This window comes from Bos indicus x Bos taurus, chromosome 10 (assembly GCF_003369695.1).
Source record: "Bos indicus x Bos taurus breed Angus x Brahman F1 hybrid chromosome 10, Bos_hybrid_MaternalHap_v2.0, whole genome shotgun sequence".
NCBI lineage: Eukaryota > Metazoa > Chordata > Mammalia > Artiodactyla > Bovidae > Bos > Bos indicus x Bos taurus.
In genome coordinates this window covers 50464955-50482774 of record NC_040085.1, presented here as the reverse complement: position 1 = coordinate 50482774, position 17820 = coordinate 50464955, and the positions used below count along the sequence as shown (strand labels likewise).

At 37.1% G+C, this 17820-nt stretch overlaps 1 protein-coding gene across 1 annotated transcript in view; it reads right to left on the bottom strand.

Annotated features, from left to right (window-relative positions):
- Nucleotides 1-17820, bottom strand: part of WDR72 (WD repeat domain 72) — a 225819-nt gene that overhangs the window by 158521 nt on the left and 49478 nt on the right. Inside the window, exons 10-13 of the mRNA XM_027553965.1 lie at nucleotides 15918-16068; nucleotides 15044-15289; nucleotides 12152-12372; nucleotides 8945-9140 (exon numbers count right to left, since the gene is read on the bottom strand). Of these exons, the coding sequence (XP_027409766.1) occupies nucleotides 8945-9140; nucleotides 12152-12372; nucleotides 15044-15289; nucleotides 15918-16068 (814 nt within the window). The remainder of the gene's footprint in view (nucleotides 1-8944; nucleotides 9141-12151; nucleotides 12373-15043; nucleotides 15290-15917; nucleotides 16069-17820) is intronic.

Below are 17820 nucleotides of genomic sequence, written 5' to 3'. Positions count from 1 at the left end.
CTGTGCTGTTGCTCCTCTGTCTCTACCTCATCCTGGTGTGAGTTTAGGTTATTCATGTGAGGTTTTTTCTTTGCTGAGGTAAACTTGTAAGGCTGTACTTCCCTCTTACAGCTGCTTTTGCTGCATCCCATAGGTTTCTGGATCATCATGTTTTCATTTTCATTTATCTCTAGGTATCTTTTTAACTTTCTCTCTGAAAATAAAAGTGCTTATAATACCTTCAGGCACTTTTTATTCAGGGATCCATTGGCTGTTTAGCAGCATGTTGATGCTGCTGTTGTTTAGTCTCTAAGTTGTGTCCAGCTCTTTGCGACCCCATGGACTATAGTCTGCCAGGCTCCTCTGTCCATGGGATTTGCCAGGAAAGAAATATTGGAGTGGGTTGCCATTTCTTTCTCCAGAGAACCTTCCTGACCCAGGGATCAAACTCAGATCTCCTGCTTGGCAGGCAGATTCTTTAGTACTGAGCCACTTAGGAAGCCCACAGCATATTGTATACAGAAGCAAAATATTTTTAAACATTTTAATAAAACTCGACAGATATTTGCTAATTTTGTCCCATGTGTCAAGTGCTATGCTGTTCCTAGAACAGAACAGTGAACACTGACAGACACAGTTCTTGTCCTTTTGGGTGTTTTAGGCTATTGAAGAGGGCATATGTTAACCCTTAAATTTTAGATACAAAATTATATTTGCTATGAGAACAAATAGCAAAACTCTCCTCTACACTAACTTGCCTTTACCCTGCCTTCAGTTAACAGCTTAGAATACTTGTAGCACTTTCAAGCCTTTAGTGTAATCCATAAACTATGTGCCTGTATGTTGTCCTGTATTTTTTCAAATTGTTTCAAAGGGATGAACTTTTCATGATTTTATTGGAAGACCATGTGTGAAAATTCTAGTATCCCTTCAGAGTGGTATGCCCGTCATCAGAATAAGATATAACTGTTGAGCTAAACTAGAGTGGTGATAGTAAGATAAAGAGGGAGAAACAGAGAAACTTTCTGTATAAAATAGTACAGTAATACATGAAGGATTTATCATAAGTAATACTTAATGTTTATTCAGTGTTAACTACCATTAAGAGATGGTAAGTTTTTGAGGAGTTAAAAGTTGATTGGGATAATAAGAATTGGAAAGAGTAGAACAAGATTCAAACTAAGCAGTACGAATCTCAGGCCTCATAGACACTAATTTCTACTCAAGATGTTGAATTTTGACAAATGTGCAACTATTTAGTAGCTAAAGTCCTGACAAAGTCCATATGCACAAGCATGTACATAAGAAATTGCACACTCTTGCACACAATACTACCTGAATCAAAATCTCAAATTATAGTGTAGCTGTGGTAAATAGAACCAAGAAGGAAGAAATAAAGATTCCCCCCAAAATAGGCAGGAAACTAAAAATACATGTTGAGTAATAACATCAGTAATTGTTGTAATAAAGAAGAAAAGGGCTTGGAAAAGGTGATATAGGAAAAAAGCCCACCCTGTACTTTAACGTATCCTATTTTTCTTTTCCAAAAACAATCATCCCAAGAGGGTTCCATCTGTAATATAGCACAACAAAATAATGTGGCTCTGAGAAAATGACATACCGGAGAGACTACTGCCTGCCGGATGCTGCATACCCAAAACCTACCCTTAAAATGCAAATAATGAAAGTCATACTCTGGTTGTGCTGACAAGGCAGTTGGCACAACATAACTTTACCTCTTATCTACAAAGGGGTGACCTTGATGAGAAAACCAAGCAACACTGCCCCTCAGAATGCTATAGTTGGTAACTAGTGAAATTGTAAATTTTTAGGATCAAACCCAGGTCTCCCACATTGCAGGCAGATTCTTTACCAGCCGAGCCACAAGGAAAGCTTTATTTTATATACTATATACTAAATATAGTAGGGTTCCCCTGGTAGCTCAGTGGTAAAGAATCCACCTGCCAGTACTGGAGACACAGGTTTGATCCTTGGGTTGGGAAGATCCCCTGGAGACAGAAATGGCAACCCACTTCAGTATTTCTTGCCTGGGAAACTCCATGGACAGAAGAGGCTGGTGGGCTATAGTCCATGGGGTAGCAAAAGATTTGGACACGACTTAGCAGCTAACATCAACTAAATATACTATATACTACAAAAGAAGAAAACCAACTAAAACTTTTGGACTGGAAAATTATTTCTCCAGGTAGTGACCTTGTGTGATATTCTGGAGTGGCAAAGTAGGAATTTAGACACATGATTCTATTGTGTTAGGGAAAATATGACTACCTATATCTGGGAAACTGTGTTTTACATATATCTATATAGCCTCATCCAAAACAACTAAAGCAAACTCAGATCTATAGTAGATTAAACATTGGTTGTTTTCTAAAAATATGTCCTATTACTATTACTTGACAAACCTCATCTTATCTTTCTTAAGAGTTTTAGTTTAAAAATTTTCTTTTCTTCTTGTACTTTGAAACCACGGAAGAACAAATGTATCATTTATATGGCATCATAGTAGATGGATACTTTTATAGCTAGCTGCTACTAATTTCACTAAGAAATTAAGAGAGAGGAAATTTAACACCTGTGGTAAAAATAACTCTGAAATGCATTGTCTTCTTCCTTACTTCCTTAATTTCATATTCATAGGCTTTGTTCCCATTGTCTGTTTATAAGACGGTTTTAAAACTCAAAGTGTGTTTTCCCACAGAAACCAAGTCATAACTAGAGGCTGGATCCTCAGGCCATGCTGCCAGAGTAAAGCTTCCTGCTCAAGGTCACACAGCTCACATTACTGAGAAGACATAAGAAGAAACTAACAAAAACAGATTCACAGGGACTCTCAGCTCTACCCACTCACTGGTCTTGAACCCCAGGCCCCAAACTGTTCTTGAGATGTCCTCAGGTTTGGAATCCACCTTGGATATAATACCTTTAGATATTCTTCCTGAAGCCAGTGCCTGGGAAAGAGAAAGCCTAGCTCCCAGCAGGAGTCACAGGAGGGGACTGGCAGTTGCCCATAAACTGTGCAAGCATATCTAAGAGCTTCCTGAACAAGGGAAATGATTTCAGCATTTTTTTTTTTTTTTGGATGACCATCTTCCCAGCAGCACAAGAAAGACTGCCCTGAGCAGTGACTCCTACGTGTGCTTCTCCTGCCCTCCTGTCAGCTATCGCTTCTGCTATCAGAGTTCCTGCCACTAACAGTCTCCCCACTTGCAATTTGCTATTTCTAATCTGTCATCTGAGAAATCAGATGACCAGGGCTGTTAGAACCGTGTGTAAATTGAGAGCCAGGCACTGAAAGATAGCCAGAATTCCTCTCCTTCAGGAGATCATTGGTGGGTTTCCTGGTAGCCACTTCTTTTCTTCTGAGTTTTTCTTATCTAATCCTCTGCTTGACAGCCTCAGAAAGCTGACCTCCATCTGCAGAAGGTGCTTCTGCTGTACAGTACAGTGAAGAACACACGAGAACAAAAGACAAACACACCACAGCTCAAGTGCCCAACACTCAGCCTGGGGAGCTTCAGACTCAAAAGTTCTCTGTGTTCCATTTCCTCCTTAGCAAAATGGGTTTAACCATACAGAGTTGGTGAAATATGATGAATTAAAATTATAAACTGCTTCAGAATGAGTTGTGAAAATAATGATCTTTAAAAAAACTAGTGGCTTTGCCTTCAAAGGGTTCCAAAGAGGCCTCTGTGCAGCCACATCCAGCCTTTATCCTGATTCTTTCATTCATTATTACACAAGCAACCCTTGTCATTACAAATAAATCAGAAATATGGAAAAACAGAAAGAAAGCAAACAAAATCCCACCAAGTGGCAAAGGACATAAACAGACATTTCTCCAAACTGCCACTGTAAGGCAAATTCAGCCTGTCATCTACTTTTGTAAATAAAGGTTTATTGGAACACAGTCCCCCCCACTTCTTTATGTATTATCAATGGCCTCTGTGCTACATATGACGGCAGAGTTCAGTAGCTGCAACAGAGACCATATGAATCAGAAAGCTTAGAATATTAACTGCCCAACCCTTTACAGATAAAGTTTTCTTGACCTATCTTATCAATAAATGTTTTACTTTCAAGCAAATATGACTTTATCTTTCCCACACACAAAAACATTCAGTTGTTTAATATAGCATATTTCTTAACACAGGCCATAAGCTTAACAGAAGACCTTCGGTAATAATCATAATATTTACATTTAATAACACAAATTCATTACACAAGTTTTCTATTATGTAAATCCATTGCTATAAACAGAAAAGTCCTCAGAATTAATGTAAATTCAATTCTTAAAAGAAAAATGAACTTGCAGCTGAGATTTATTTCTGGTGTGTATTTTAGGGGGAAAAAAAATCAGTATTACATTATCCCTATTGTATCTCATAGCAATGAGAGTGACAAAACTGCCCAGAGTTGTCAGTGCCAAACACAATGTGAGAGCTCAAATATTAATCAAAATGACATCTCCAATTTTTTCCCTTCCTAATCAGGCCTAAACATCATGGGACATCCGGCAGATCAATAAGCAAAACTGGATGCCCTCATCACTCCCAACCTGGCAGCGCTGTACTTTTATCCAGAAGACAAGGGCCCCCACTGCTGCATAAATACTCTGCTCTGATTGTTTGCTTCTCCCATGAGACAAGCATGCCCACCTATGATCCCACACTTTTCCCTGTTACATATCTGACTATGCCACCTGTCACTGAAAAGATATACCTCTGACGATTTCAAGATAAGATAGGCATGGGTGGTACATGGCTCTAGAATATGCCTGTGCATTCTACCAGAGAGAATAAATCAGTGAATAAATACATCTCATGAATAAAGTGAGAATAGATTGTTATAAAGTATCTGTGAAGAACTAGTCTCATATCCTGTCCTCCACAACTGGAGTAAGGTGACACAGGGCCTAATCTATACCCCACCCCTGGGCTTGTGGTGCAGTTGAGAATTAATTACTTTTGGTTTTACTCCCTTTCCTTTGCCTTTTATTTCTAGGTATCTTTCCCCCAAATCCGTATCCCACTGACACCTCCTATTTTTCTTTCTAGGGCTCTCTGGAGTTGCTCTAGTGCTGAAAGATCTGATAAATGCCTGAGTGTCAATTTATTCCTTCTCCATGTATTCAGAGGAGGCAGAGTGCTTGAGAAATGGAGCAGAGAATAGGTCTGTTCACACATAGAATGAAGTTTTTGCACAACTAAAAGGATAAAAATAAGAAAAGTTGGCTGGTGTAGAAAATATACAGACTTCTACAAAAGGAAGTGAGGCATGTGCTGTGAATTTCAAAACCCCTAGGGAAGACTTGGAGGAGAAAGCTAAGGATCTATCTACAGTTGGGCAGCCAGGATCTAAGAGCCACCACAACTGGCCAATGGTAAGATGAACTCATTTGTACTCAATCTATTGAAGTCCAAGAACACTTAGGTTGGTTCATCCATTCATTCATGTGCTAGGCCTGTCAGTGAACAAGCATATTCTAGACCCTCATAGACCATTTTTCAGCCTAATTGTTTTGGTCCTAGCTGGTACTTTTCTCCCCTAACTTTATGAAACTGTAAATGGAAAGTCTTCCTGATCCTGGATTTTCCCACCTTTACAGGAAAAGGATAATATAAGTATCAAGTAGAATAAACATATTGGAAGTATATTAGCTAGATGAAATGCAGTGTGAGAAAGAAAAAGTAGTTCATTAAATTCTCAACAAAATTGGAATTGCTGAGGTTAAAGGCAGCTCAAAACAAAGCCAATACCAGACACACACTAAAAGGAACAGCATAGACTTATTCATAAGGAATGAGTGTGGTAAGGAATTCAGCTGTCAGCTGTCTCCAGAGTGTTGTGGGGCTCAAATAAGATTATCAACCCGAGGAGGCTTTGAAAAAGTAAAAAGTCACATCACAAATATAAAGGCACTGATATAATTATAGGTGACAAATTTTCACGAGTTACAAGCTTAAGATGAGTTATGGTAGTTCATAAACTATTACTGCAGATTAGCAAGAGATAAATAGCCTCATAATTTCATTTGGAACAAATATCCTATAAGTTAATCGAGCACTAAATGTGCACATATCAGTTTATATGGCCATTTTAAAACAAGCTTTTTTATAGGAAAAAAAAATATAAATAACCAACTGTAGGAGATTTCTGAGTTAAACTATGGCATATCCATAATGGCCACTATGTCAATTATTGTTCATTTGTCAACCCACTCCATCCTTCTGATACCCTTCTGTGTCTTGCTCTGTGCCCTTGGCCGATTTCTAAAACTGCCCTTCCTGTCTGACTTTCAGTTGGATTAAACTAATGAAGGTGACTGCAAAAGGAAAGAGAAGAGAATTTCCTCCAGCTCTCTTTGTTTCAGTACTGAATTTCTGGTGGGAGTGCTATGCATGCGAGCTAGGTCACTTCAGTCATGTCTGACTCTTTGCAACCCTATGGACTGTAGCCTGCCAGGCTCCTCTGTCCATGGGTTTCTCCAGGGAAGAACACTGGAGGGGGTTGGCATCCCCTTCTCCAGGGAATCTTCCCAATCCAAAGATCGAACCTGCATCTCTTACATCTCCTGCATTGTCTGGCAGTTCTTTACCACCAGTGCCACCAGCAAAACCCAGGCAGCTCTATGACCCCAGGGAGTAATCACGCCTCTTTGGCTTCAGCTTGAATTGAGTTCCAGTACTACTATTTTCTCATCATTCACTTCAGCCCTAGAGATGGTAAGAGCTTCCTGATACTGCGAGTGTCCAGGTAACGGCCTCAATGTCCATTCCTTGTCTGTTCCCTAATCCCTATCCACATCCCTCTACAGAGTCCTTTCATTACAGTCTCTTCATTTTACCCACCTGGGTTGAATTCAGTTTCTGGCCAGGGCCATGACTGAAATACAATACAGACATCTGTTTATTGACATAGAAAGATGTCTGATAGAAAGTAGATCAAAATATTAGGAGCAGCTATCTTTAGGGAGTGGGATAGGATTCCATTTTTTATGTTTCTCTCTGTTCTTCAACTGTTCTACATTTGATTATATATTTGGGGAGCATAAAAAGAAATATTAAAATACAATGTTGGAATAAATATGGTTTCAAGAACTACTAGTGGGTTTTCTTCCCTTCGTTACTGCCTGTCCCATCAAAAAGAAATAAATAAAAAGTTGCATAGCTTGAAAGGTATCCTGGTGGGGCAATGGAACCATAAACACTTATGAATACGCAGATTTTTAAAAATTCTTCCTAGACTCTGTTTTCTAAGAGAAAATATGTTTGATTAGCAAGTATTTAAAATTTCAAAATTAAAAACAATGCAGTTGTACTTTTTAAAAAATGGATAACCAACAGGGACCTACTGTATAGGACAGGAAACTCTGCTCATTATTCTGTAACAACCTAATTGGGAAAAGAATTTGAAAAAGAATGGATGCACGTATATATACAACTTAACCACTTTGTTATACACCTGAAACTAACACATTATTATATCAACTATACTCCAATATAAAAAAATTAAATAAATACTATTGTAACCATTAAAAAACAATGTAGTTGCACATATTTGTCAGGGTATATGTTTTACAGATTCAGATTCCACAAGCAAAAGTCAAGATTTTGCAACTTTTTTTGATAATATTTAAAATAGTTAACTCTTACTTAAGACTTGGCACTGTTTACAAGCATTTTAGGTATTCGTTAATGTAAGGGAAGATAAATACTATTACTCCCATTTCATAGATGAGGAAATTGACATGCAGTGAAGCCCAGTTATTTGTCCAAGGTAATAAGTTCTTCATTAGCAGGTCCTGGAGGCAAGCCCAGGCATTAGAACCCATTTTATCCATTATACTCAAACACCACTTAGTTGATAGATTACCTAAGAATTCTAAAGCTCTTCTAGTTCTGTGAATATGTGCAAAGAACAATGGGGAGCCTCATATTGGCTCACCACTTGCTAGTGTGTAATCTCACACATTTACAAATCAGACCTATAGATTCCTCATGGATACAGTGAGGAAAAATACTTCTTCTATCTACCCTAGAAATTGTGATAGTCTAATGGGAAACGAGCATGAAAGCCCATCAAAGCTGCAAAGCAGGACAAATGTAAGGTGATATTATGTAGCATCCTCTGTGTGTCATCATCATTAACACATGAACGTCAAATATAAAGAAAATAGCAATTATTTTGGTGAAGTATGGCTCTAAACCATAACATTATAAACTATCCAGTCTGTTAATAACACCCAACATAAAACCACCACGGATTAATCAATACGAATCATGCAATGGTTTCAGTGAAATGTACTCTCCAGTGCACTCCCTTGACTCACATTCATTAATTACTTCACCGTATTTGATTTGTTCCCAGCATTTGCCTGAAATGTGTTGCTCTCAACTTAAGAGTTATAGAGTAAAACTTTTTAAAAAAAAAACTTAAAACTTAAAACTATATATTCTCTATGCTATGACATCAAAAGTTCAATTGAACCACTCAGTTTTCAGTTTCCCTGACTCAACTTTTTGGAGTTTTGTAATTAATTATATTCCATTATTACTGATCATCAATTAGCTCAAAATGTTGCTGAGATGGTGAGTATGCTGAAGAAGGCAGAATTCAATGATAATTTGAGACTAATAGTAGGACACTAAATTTCCCTCTTGTTAATAATTAAAGTAGATAACTTATGTATTTATTTATAGCTTCCAGAAATATCCGGCTCAGTCCTGTGCACTGCTCCGTCAGCTAATCACCAGTGGGTCAGGGTCTGACTTGGGCCATGGTGTTTATTTTCCATACATGCCTGCAAACGAAGCCTTTAAGTGTAGCTCAACCAAAGGCAAAAGGAAGTGAGGGATTCGCATGTATTTTCTGGAACTTTCCACCCAGCCAAATGCTTTGATGCATACATACGTAAAGGATAAAAAAAGGTGTAATTTCAATATACCTGTTTCAATTTCCCAGATGTAAACAGAGTCATCTGCACATCCAACAACCAGAAAATTCTCAACGGGATGCCACTTTATCATCCTCACAGGGAAAAGGTGCTTCCGGGCACTCAGGAGGCACCTCCGCCCCTCCAGGTGAAGAAGAGCCACAGAGTGGTCACTGCACACACAGCAGATTACCTGATAACTTCGTAGCTGTGGAAAAAAGAAAATCCAGGATTCTTTGTAAGTAAATAGTCAAATGCTTTCTTTAAAATTAAATCTGATTTCCCCCTTAGTAACATGAGCTTCTGTTAAAACCCCATTTACCAAATGACGGATCTGCTTTCTATAGCACCTCTCCACATAACACTGCACAGAGGGGCTTTGCACACCAAGTAGATTTTAAATCCAAAGACATATCAGGAAGGTCAAAAGACACACGGCAAGAGGAGAATTCCAGGCCAGATCTACTCATAAGATAAATGAAGGACTTGACCATCACTCAGCAGATTCAGGCAGTGAGGCAGACGTCGGAAATAATGCAGAATAAAATAAACCCCAGAACTAATTTGTTGCCACAAAAAGAAGCTATTTGTAGACACAAGCTTAGGCCCAAGGGTATCATGAGCTGGTATTTTCCACTTACAGGCTCAAAATGTGATTTGGTGCTGTTCCCAGAACTATACAAATTCTAATCCAAACAGGAAACTCAGTGTAGACACAATCTAAAAGAGGTAAGCATTAGATAGTTCCAGCTGAATGTACAGCTTCAGAGACACGAGGACCAAAAATAGTGTCACAGGACAAAAATTCTTAAGATACTTTTAAAAACATCAGCATGTGGTTACCTTGAGCATAGTTTAGGACAAACACCATTCTTGCTGGGTGCTGCCGAGGCTCACCCAGAAGTTTACAGGGCAGCTCTGTGCCTCACCACGAGGGCCATGCACTGATCAGCCCACAGTGGGGATGGCTGGCGTGTGCGAAGGAGGAGGAGTGGGCATTTTGTCTGCGCTCTCTTTTTATCTTTTCTAACCATTTTGCGATACGGATGCTCCTACTTTCCCTAAGGCACCTGGCCAGACTTCTGGCTGCTATGTTAAAAGCATCAGTTGACATCCCTTTGAGAATCTGCCAGTGCAAATCACTGACCTCTCTCAGTGGAGCACTGGGGGATGTGTTATTTTTCCTAATAATAAATTTCTCCTCTCCTTTTTAAAGGAGCCTGCAGAAATTCTGAGGAGGGGGGAAATCAAAAATGACAGGTGATATACGGGGAGGCTGGACTTGTAGAAAGGGGCAGATGGCACTGTTGCCCAACTATTACCTCGTGGAGAACCTGCCCAATCCACAGCTTCTAGAACAGACAGCCCAATGTACTTCAGGAAATTCACACACACATATAACACAAGAAAATAACATGTGAACACAGATTCTATGGCTCGAGTAAACAGTAGACCCCTACTAGGCCAAGTGAATTCTCTTTTCTAGTCATTTGAAGTTGTAAAGCTAAAAGAAGTCATAGGAAGCGGCAAGATAAAGGAGTAATCACAGAAAAGCAGACCATACTGGGGCAGGGGATTCTAAGAGTAACCTTTGTTTCTGAATTTGAGTTCAAGTTCCACTGCAGATTCTGCTGTAGTGTTTTTGTTTTTAAACTTTTTATTCTGTATTGGAGTATAGCCGATTATGGAGGAGGGCATGGCAACGCACTCCAGTATTCTTGCCTGGAGAATCCCCATGGACGGAGAAGCCTAGCGAGCTACAGTCCATGAGGTCATAAAGAGTCGGACACGACTGAGCATGCGCCCAGGAGGAGGCGCGGTTTCTCCCCCAAACTCCCCTCCCATCCAGACTGCCACATAACATTGAGCAGAGTTCCATACGCTTTACAGGAGGTCCTTGTTGGTTCTGTAGTATTTTGTCTTGGATGCCTAAGGATTGCCTTTTATGTCCTTTCAATAAACTCCCCTTTTATTTGGCTTTGAATGTGTCCTGATCTTTGGAGCTCTTGAAACTGATTTGGACTACTATCCTGGAGTCTAAAGGAAAATATATATTTTTTTAAAAAAGGAAGAACTTCAGGAATAAAAGACATATCAAGGTATCTCAAACCACCAGACAGTTGTTTTTTTTTTTTGCGGGGGAAGGGGTTGTAGGGCTTACTTAACTTTGTTTTACTATTTTGTTTAATCATTTCTGTTCCTGAAATACTGCTTTATTTTTTTCTTACTACAAAAATATAGTGCAAGTTATCTCTGGTTTTACTCTGGAGCTGATTTTTCATAATATTATTGTGGAGAAATAATTTTTACAAGTCAGTCAATTAACATAAACTCAAAGAACTCAAAACATGTTTGTTCATATTTTATCAAAGATATCAGCTTTATGAAGGCTGAATTTAAGCTGACATTGCATAAGAAGATTATATCTGAAAATATTTCCTTTCCTCAGCATAAGGTAGACGCTCATAAATTTGAGAAAGTTCAATGTTGAAAATATTTGTTAAATAAACAAAAGAGCAAATAAAAATCTATTTAAGAAAAAGAAAATGTAATGATCATTTTTATTATTAAATTGTTAAAGGCAAAAGTTAATTTGAATTTACAATTCCTATATATTTATTTTTCCATTGATTGTCCATTGAGTGCATGCATGCTAAGTCGCTTCATTTGTGTCTGACTCTTTGTGACCCTATAGACTGTAACACACCAGGTTCCTCTGTCCATGGAATCCTTCAGGCAAAAATACTGGAGAGGGTTGCCATGCCTTCCTCCTAGGAATGTTCCCAACTCATAGATGGAACCTGAGTCTCTCATATTCCTGCACTGGGTGGTGGGTTCTTTACCACTAGCACCATCTGGGAAGCCCTCAGTGTCCATTACTTTTTATTTAAAAAGAAAAGATAATTTCATTAAAAATTAAGATGTAGAACTAGGGGAAAAAGGGTAAGTAAGTATAAGTTAAAGAGAGTTAACTGACTTTTGTAAAGGCAAGAATTGACGAGACTTTTGCTTTAGAGCCGCATTATCTGTATAAGCTGTAAAAATAATAGAATTCATAACAAATAAGAAAAGAAATTCATAAAAATCACCCAGTTGTATTATGGGTATTTTTTCTTTTCCGTGGAACTACAAGATATTTTTCCTTAGAGCTTTTAAATGTTCTGCAATGTTATATAACTTAAGTTTATGTGTTACGTTTCACTCTTCATCTTAACTTACTTTGAAATTCTCTGGGGACATCAAAAGACTTGTTACCAGGCCAGCTTGCAAAAAGAATTTATGCAAAATTTCTTCAGTAAAGATATTCCACAAGATGACCCATGAGTCTTGGTCCCCAGATACCAGCCAACTTTGGTCTAATTTTGAAGAGAGACCATGTGGGTAAAGCAGGGAAGTAACACTGTGGTGATGACCTTTGAGAACTTTCTGAGGAAGGGAACCTGGAAAACAACCAAACACCAAATAATAAAAGAAAGTTACTTTTGTTCAAGAAATAGTCCTGAGATTTTCTTTTATAAATTTTTAGTGTAAGAAAACTGCACATAATTAGAAGTAGGCAGTTGACTAAGAAAATTAATAAACAACCCTTTGTTGTTGTTTAATTGCTAAGTTGTGTCCTACTCTTTGCAGCCCCATGGACTGCAGCACACGAGGCTTCCCTGTTCTTCACCATTTCCCAGAGTTTGCCCAAACTCACATCCATTGAGTCATGATGCTATCTAACCATCTCATCCTTCGTCGCTTCCTTCTCCGCCTGCCCTCAATCCTTCCCAGCATCAGGGTCTTTTCCATTGGACCATAAAGAAGGCTGAAGAATTGATGTTTTTGAACTGTGGTCCTGGAGAAGACTTTTGAGAGTCCTTTGGATAGCTAGGAGATCAACCAGTTAATCCTAAAGGAAATCAAACCTGAATATTCATTGGAAGGACTGATGCTGAAGCGGAAGCTCCAATACTTCGGCCACCTGACGAGAACAACCCTTGGATTATTTCAAAAGGCAAGTGCCTCACTACAAGCTAGGTCATGCTTTTGATAGAGTACTGAAGCTGGGTGTTCAAAGTCTACTAGTTCTTCAAGGATGTGAGCAAGTTACCAGTTCCAGTGCCAAGAAATAGCAAACTCTGTCATAAAAGAGTGACAGTTCATACCTTCTGTGTCTACAAAAGTAATCTCAGAACATTTCTGCTGTCCTTTAAAACAACACAATCACATCTAGTATAAAAGAAAACCAAAGTTTCACAGAAGTATTTTTGCTTCAGAAGATATTACAGATTACCTAGTTCCACCACTTCATTTTACTGATAAGGCATCTGAGGCTCAGAAGGGTTAAGTGACTTGAATGTGAGTGTGAAGAAACACAGCATAATGTTTAAGAGCATAGCTTTGCTATTAAACAAATCTGGTTTTATTTTTCTGGGTCTGTTGGTTACTAGATATGTCACCATGGACAACTTGCTTTTTCCCTCTAAGCCACAGGTACTGCATCTGAAACAGTACGACAAAATAGCCCTTACTTCACACAAGACAACTATGTGAAATAAAATAATGTACATAATTTCTTAGCATTGGCACTTGGTAGGAAAACCTGGGTATGAAAACCTGGGTATTTCATACCATAGCTATAGTAGAACACAAACTTCCCGATAGTTTCCACCCTTCTTCTTCCTTCATTATTGGCTAAACTCAAAAAAATTAGAGAGGACCACAGACCACAATCTCTTTTTATTTACACTGGGTCCCAAAGAATCATTATTACTTCTTCTATTCCATCAGACACCTCTGTATTCTATATCCACTAACAAACCAAGATGAATATTAATTCAAATGCTACCAGTCTAATGTAGGTGTCTGCTTTTTTTCTGGATAAGATAAATCAGCCGAGATAAAATATGCTAAGGTCTTAAGCTTTTTTACTAACTTTTAGCATCAGCCATTGAGACACAGAGCAATAAGAACACTGTTGTCGTTGTTGTTTAGTCGCTAAGTTCTATCTGACTCTTTTGTGACCCCATGGAAGCCCGCCAGGCTTCTCTGTCCTCGGGGATACTCCAGGCAAGAATATTGGAGTAGGTTGCCATGCCCTCCTCAAACAAATTTATCTACACAACGCCAAATCTCAGTCACCTCTATATTTCATTCTTTTACATAAGACAACTTTCTGAATAATGGTCTTTACTTAATAGATTTCTGCTGTTGTAATGCACAAAGGTATATAAAAACATATTTATATTTCATTGACACAAAAATGAAAAATGAAAATAGGAAGATACCACTTTTTCCTGATTGGCAAATGTTAAAAAGTTGAATAGAAGTTTGGCTAAGGTTTGAGGAAAAAGGCATTTTTATATATATATATGTGTTAGTGGATACACATGTATATTGATGTGTATATCACATGTGTATATTATATGTTTCCAACATAAAATGTTTGGAAAACATTTTAAGATATATTTTCAAATATTTAAAAATATACATAAAATGCATAAAAATACATATCAAATATTTAAAAATTTAAAAATATACAAAAAGGTTGATCTAGTAATTCTACTGGAAAATAATTCTACATATATACCCACATATATGTGCAAAGAGAGTTAATTTTGCATTGTCTATAGTAGCCAAAGGCTAGAAAAAATCTTAAACACACATCATAGAAGATTTTTCAAATTAAAATTCAATTATTATTAATCATTTAAAATGAAGTCATAAAGAATGTGCTCCAAAATATTTTATTAAGATTTAAGAATATTTTAGTAAAATATGTAGACTGTGGTTTCATTTTTATAATACAACTAAAAGAATGTATACCGCTATCTTGTAATATGCCTATATATGCATAGGAAATTTTAGAAAGGGTATAAAGAAACTTATTAGCACTTGTCTTTGGTGATCTTCCTGGAAGATCAAATAAGGAGAGAAATTTATTTCTCATCATATAGTCTTCTATTTGACTTTTTAAAAAACCTTTATGTGTTTTACTTTAGAATTAAAACATGCACAAATTTACTAGCAAATGCCTACAATTTTTTAAGCTTCAGCAATCTTCTTAGTACAGCTTATTAGTTGAAGCTTAGGTAAATTAAATAAATAGGGTCAAATAAAATTCAAGACCTTTTAGTAAAGAACCGCCTTCTAGAAGTCCTGCTTTGGCAGCATTCAAAGCCTGTGTAATGAAAATTGTCCCATCTTCACAGCCACATATTAGTTTATCAAGACTTGGAACATACTCTGATGAAGTGACAACCACAGTTTCATTCTCATCTTTAAACCCAGAGAAGTAGTCACTAATAGTTTGTGATGTGGTAGAATGCTTATCAAAATTATCTTGAAGGGTCCAAGTGGTAGTTATTGGTATCTCTAAGAAGAAAACACACAAAAGGAAAAAATTTGGTTTATAAATTCATCACAGATATAGAAAATATTATCAAGGCACCATACCTTGGGGCACACAGAGGCTCTTTTGCCATCCTAATAGTGTGCTATAGGCAGAAAGTTCTCCTGCTATGCATTGTTTTCGCTCCAAATGCTTTTTTATTGGTTCTCTCTCCCTTAAGGAGCCTCAGAAGAATAGATGTGTATTAGTGGATTCATTTTTAGACTTAAGTAACTGAAAAAGAACTGAGAAACTCTTTCGAATAGAGAAATTAGTTGAAAAGGAATACAGGATATGGAAATGACAAATTCAAAAATACGAATGTGATCTATCAGTCTACCCTGTATTCATATTGTCAACATTCATTTCAATTCAATAAAACATCACTCACAGTAAGCTGGTGTTAATTTGAATTACAGTGGCCACACTACTGAATAAGATCTCTAAGCATCATGTTTATGCCTATATTTATGTTAGTATCTAATGCATAGTGGTGCATGAGAACGTCTTCTTGTTTGTAGCCTCCTATTACTTAACTTGAAAAAAAAAGCACCAGATTAATTGTAAAGTATTTCTTAAAAGACAGGTGATTAGAAATAGAATTTGTCTTACCTCTAGGAGAACCATCAAACTTGGACACAGGAACATCAGGGATGTGCCACAAAGTAATTCTTCCAGAGACTTCTCCAGAGAAAAGTATCTTATAAAAAGGTTCTTTCCTTTCATTTATGTAGCCCATAACAAAAGGAAGGCTCTGGTCCAACTAAAAAAGTGAACAGTTATGTAAAAAAAAAATCTTTCAAAAAAAGGTCTATATAATGGCAGCCACTGCTTTTAAATGAAAGAATAAGGCTTCATGGATGAACTAAATTATTTCCATTTATTCCCACTGTTTCAAAGTTTCAAGTAAATTTAGGAAAATAGTCTCTTACTCAAGACAAAACAAAAAACATTTTTATAAAATAAGAAGCAAAGTCATCAGCTAGATTTCAGAGCATTAATAAGAATAGCTAACATTTATTGAACATGTTCTGTGTGAATATTACACATACTGTTAGGGGCTTTGCATGTATTCAAGTTAAATAATCCTGTGAAGTTGGTACTATTACTATCCTCATTTTACAGATGAATAATCAAAGACGGAAGAGGTTAATTTATCTAAGGTGGTATCGATAGCAGTGGGCTTTTCAGTCTAGTAATTACGACTCAAAAGCCTATGTGATAATGACAGTGGTCTACTGTGCACTGAGGAGGTTGATTTCTTTCTGCTCCTTCAGTTCCAACTGTCACTTAAAATAGCAACAACTAATATTTGTATGGTAATTTTGTGGTATTAATGTGCTTTCTAATTTTTGTTGACTATTTTTCATATATAACATATTTGATTTCAAATTAGGCCCCAACTGGCCCCAAAGAAAATGAATCCATAACTTATATATATATATATATATATATATGTATGTATGTATATATATATATAATATATACTATGATATTAGTATAAATACATGCTATAATTTACATAAATATATACATTATATATTTATGTGTATGAATATAATTTTGTTGAGACACAGAATGAATATTGGGCATCAAATATGCTTTCACTAGTGAATGGGCCTCGAATCTTCCCAGTACCTCACTGCAGTGTAGATGTTCCTTGAGCAGACATGTATGTAGAGATTATGCACAACGGGTCAAAATGATTAAGTGATTAGAAAAATGAAAACAAAACCCTCTTTTCATGTACAAATAAAAGGCACCCTGAAAAGAAAGCCAAGTGCTGGTGCTAGAAATAAAAAAGTCTAAGAAAGTGATAGTTTCTTGTCAGAAAACACATGTTTGAAGGCTCAGATAGATATTTCAGTGAAAAAATTCTATAATGTATTTCTAGAGAATATTAAGGGCCAAAATATCACTACATTTAATCCTTACAGCAAAGCTACAGAGTAAATAAACATTATTATTTCTCTTATAGAGATAAAGAAACTAAGATGGGAAGAGAATAAAAAAAGTAATTCAAGACCAAGATATGTAATCCTCTAAAGTCTCAAGAAATAAGAGCATTGAAGAAAAACAGTTTCAATGAAGTAAGTTCCCTAAATCTTTTTTTTTTTAAGATTCAGAAGGCACTTTGGAGTCTTATACTTCTCAAGGCCATCAATTTTGTGTTAGAAATGGTGTTGGTACAGTTTGATTATTGGCCTCTCAAACTCTCTCAACCTTTGGGAACCTTAAAATTGACTAGCTCAATTTTCTCATGATTTTGATATGAAAATGAAGCTGCAGAGAGGCTGAGCAGTTACTCAAATTGGTGGTGGCATATCCCCTCAAAGCAAAATGTGCTGCCCCACTAGCCCATTCTCCCCAGACCGCTCTTATCCCCGATACCCTCACTTCTGTACTGCTGCTGCTCACTTGCTCATACCCACTCCTTGATGCCTCATATCTCCTCCTTTCTAGTAGTTACCTCTTGAGTTCAGCTGAAAACTCCCTCAGAGCCGCTTACCATGTG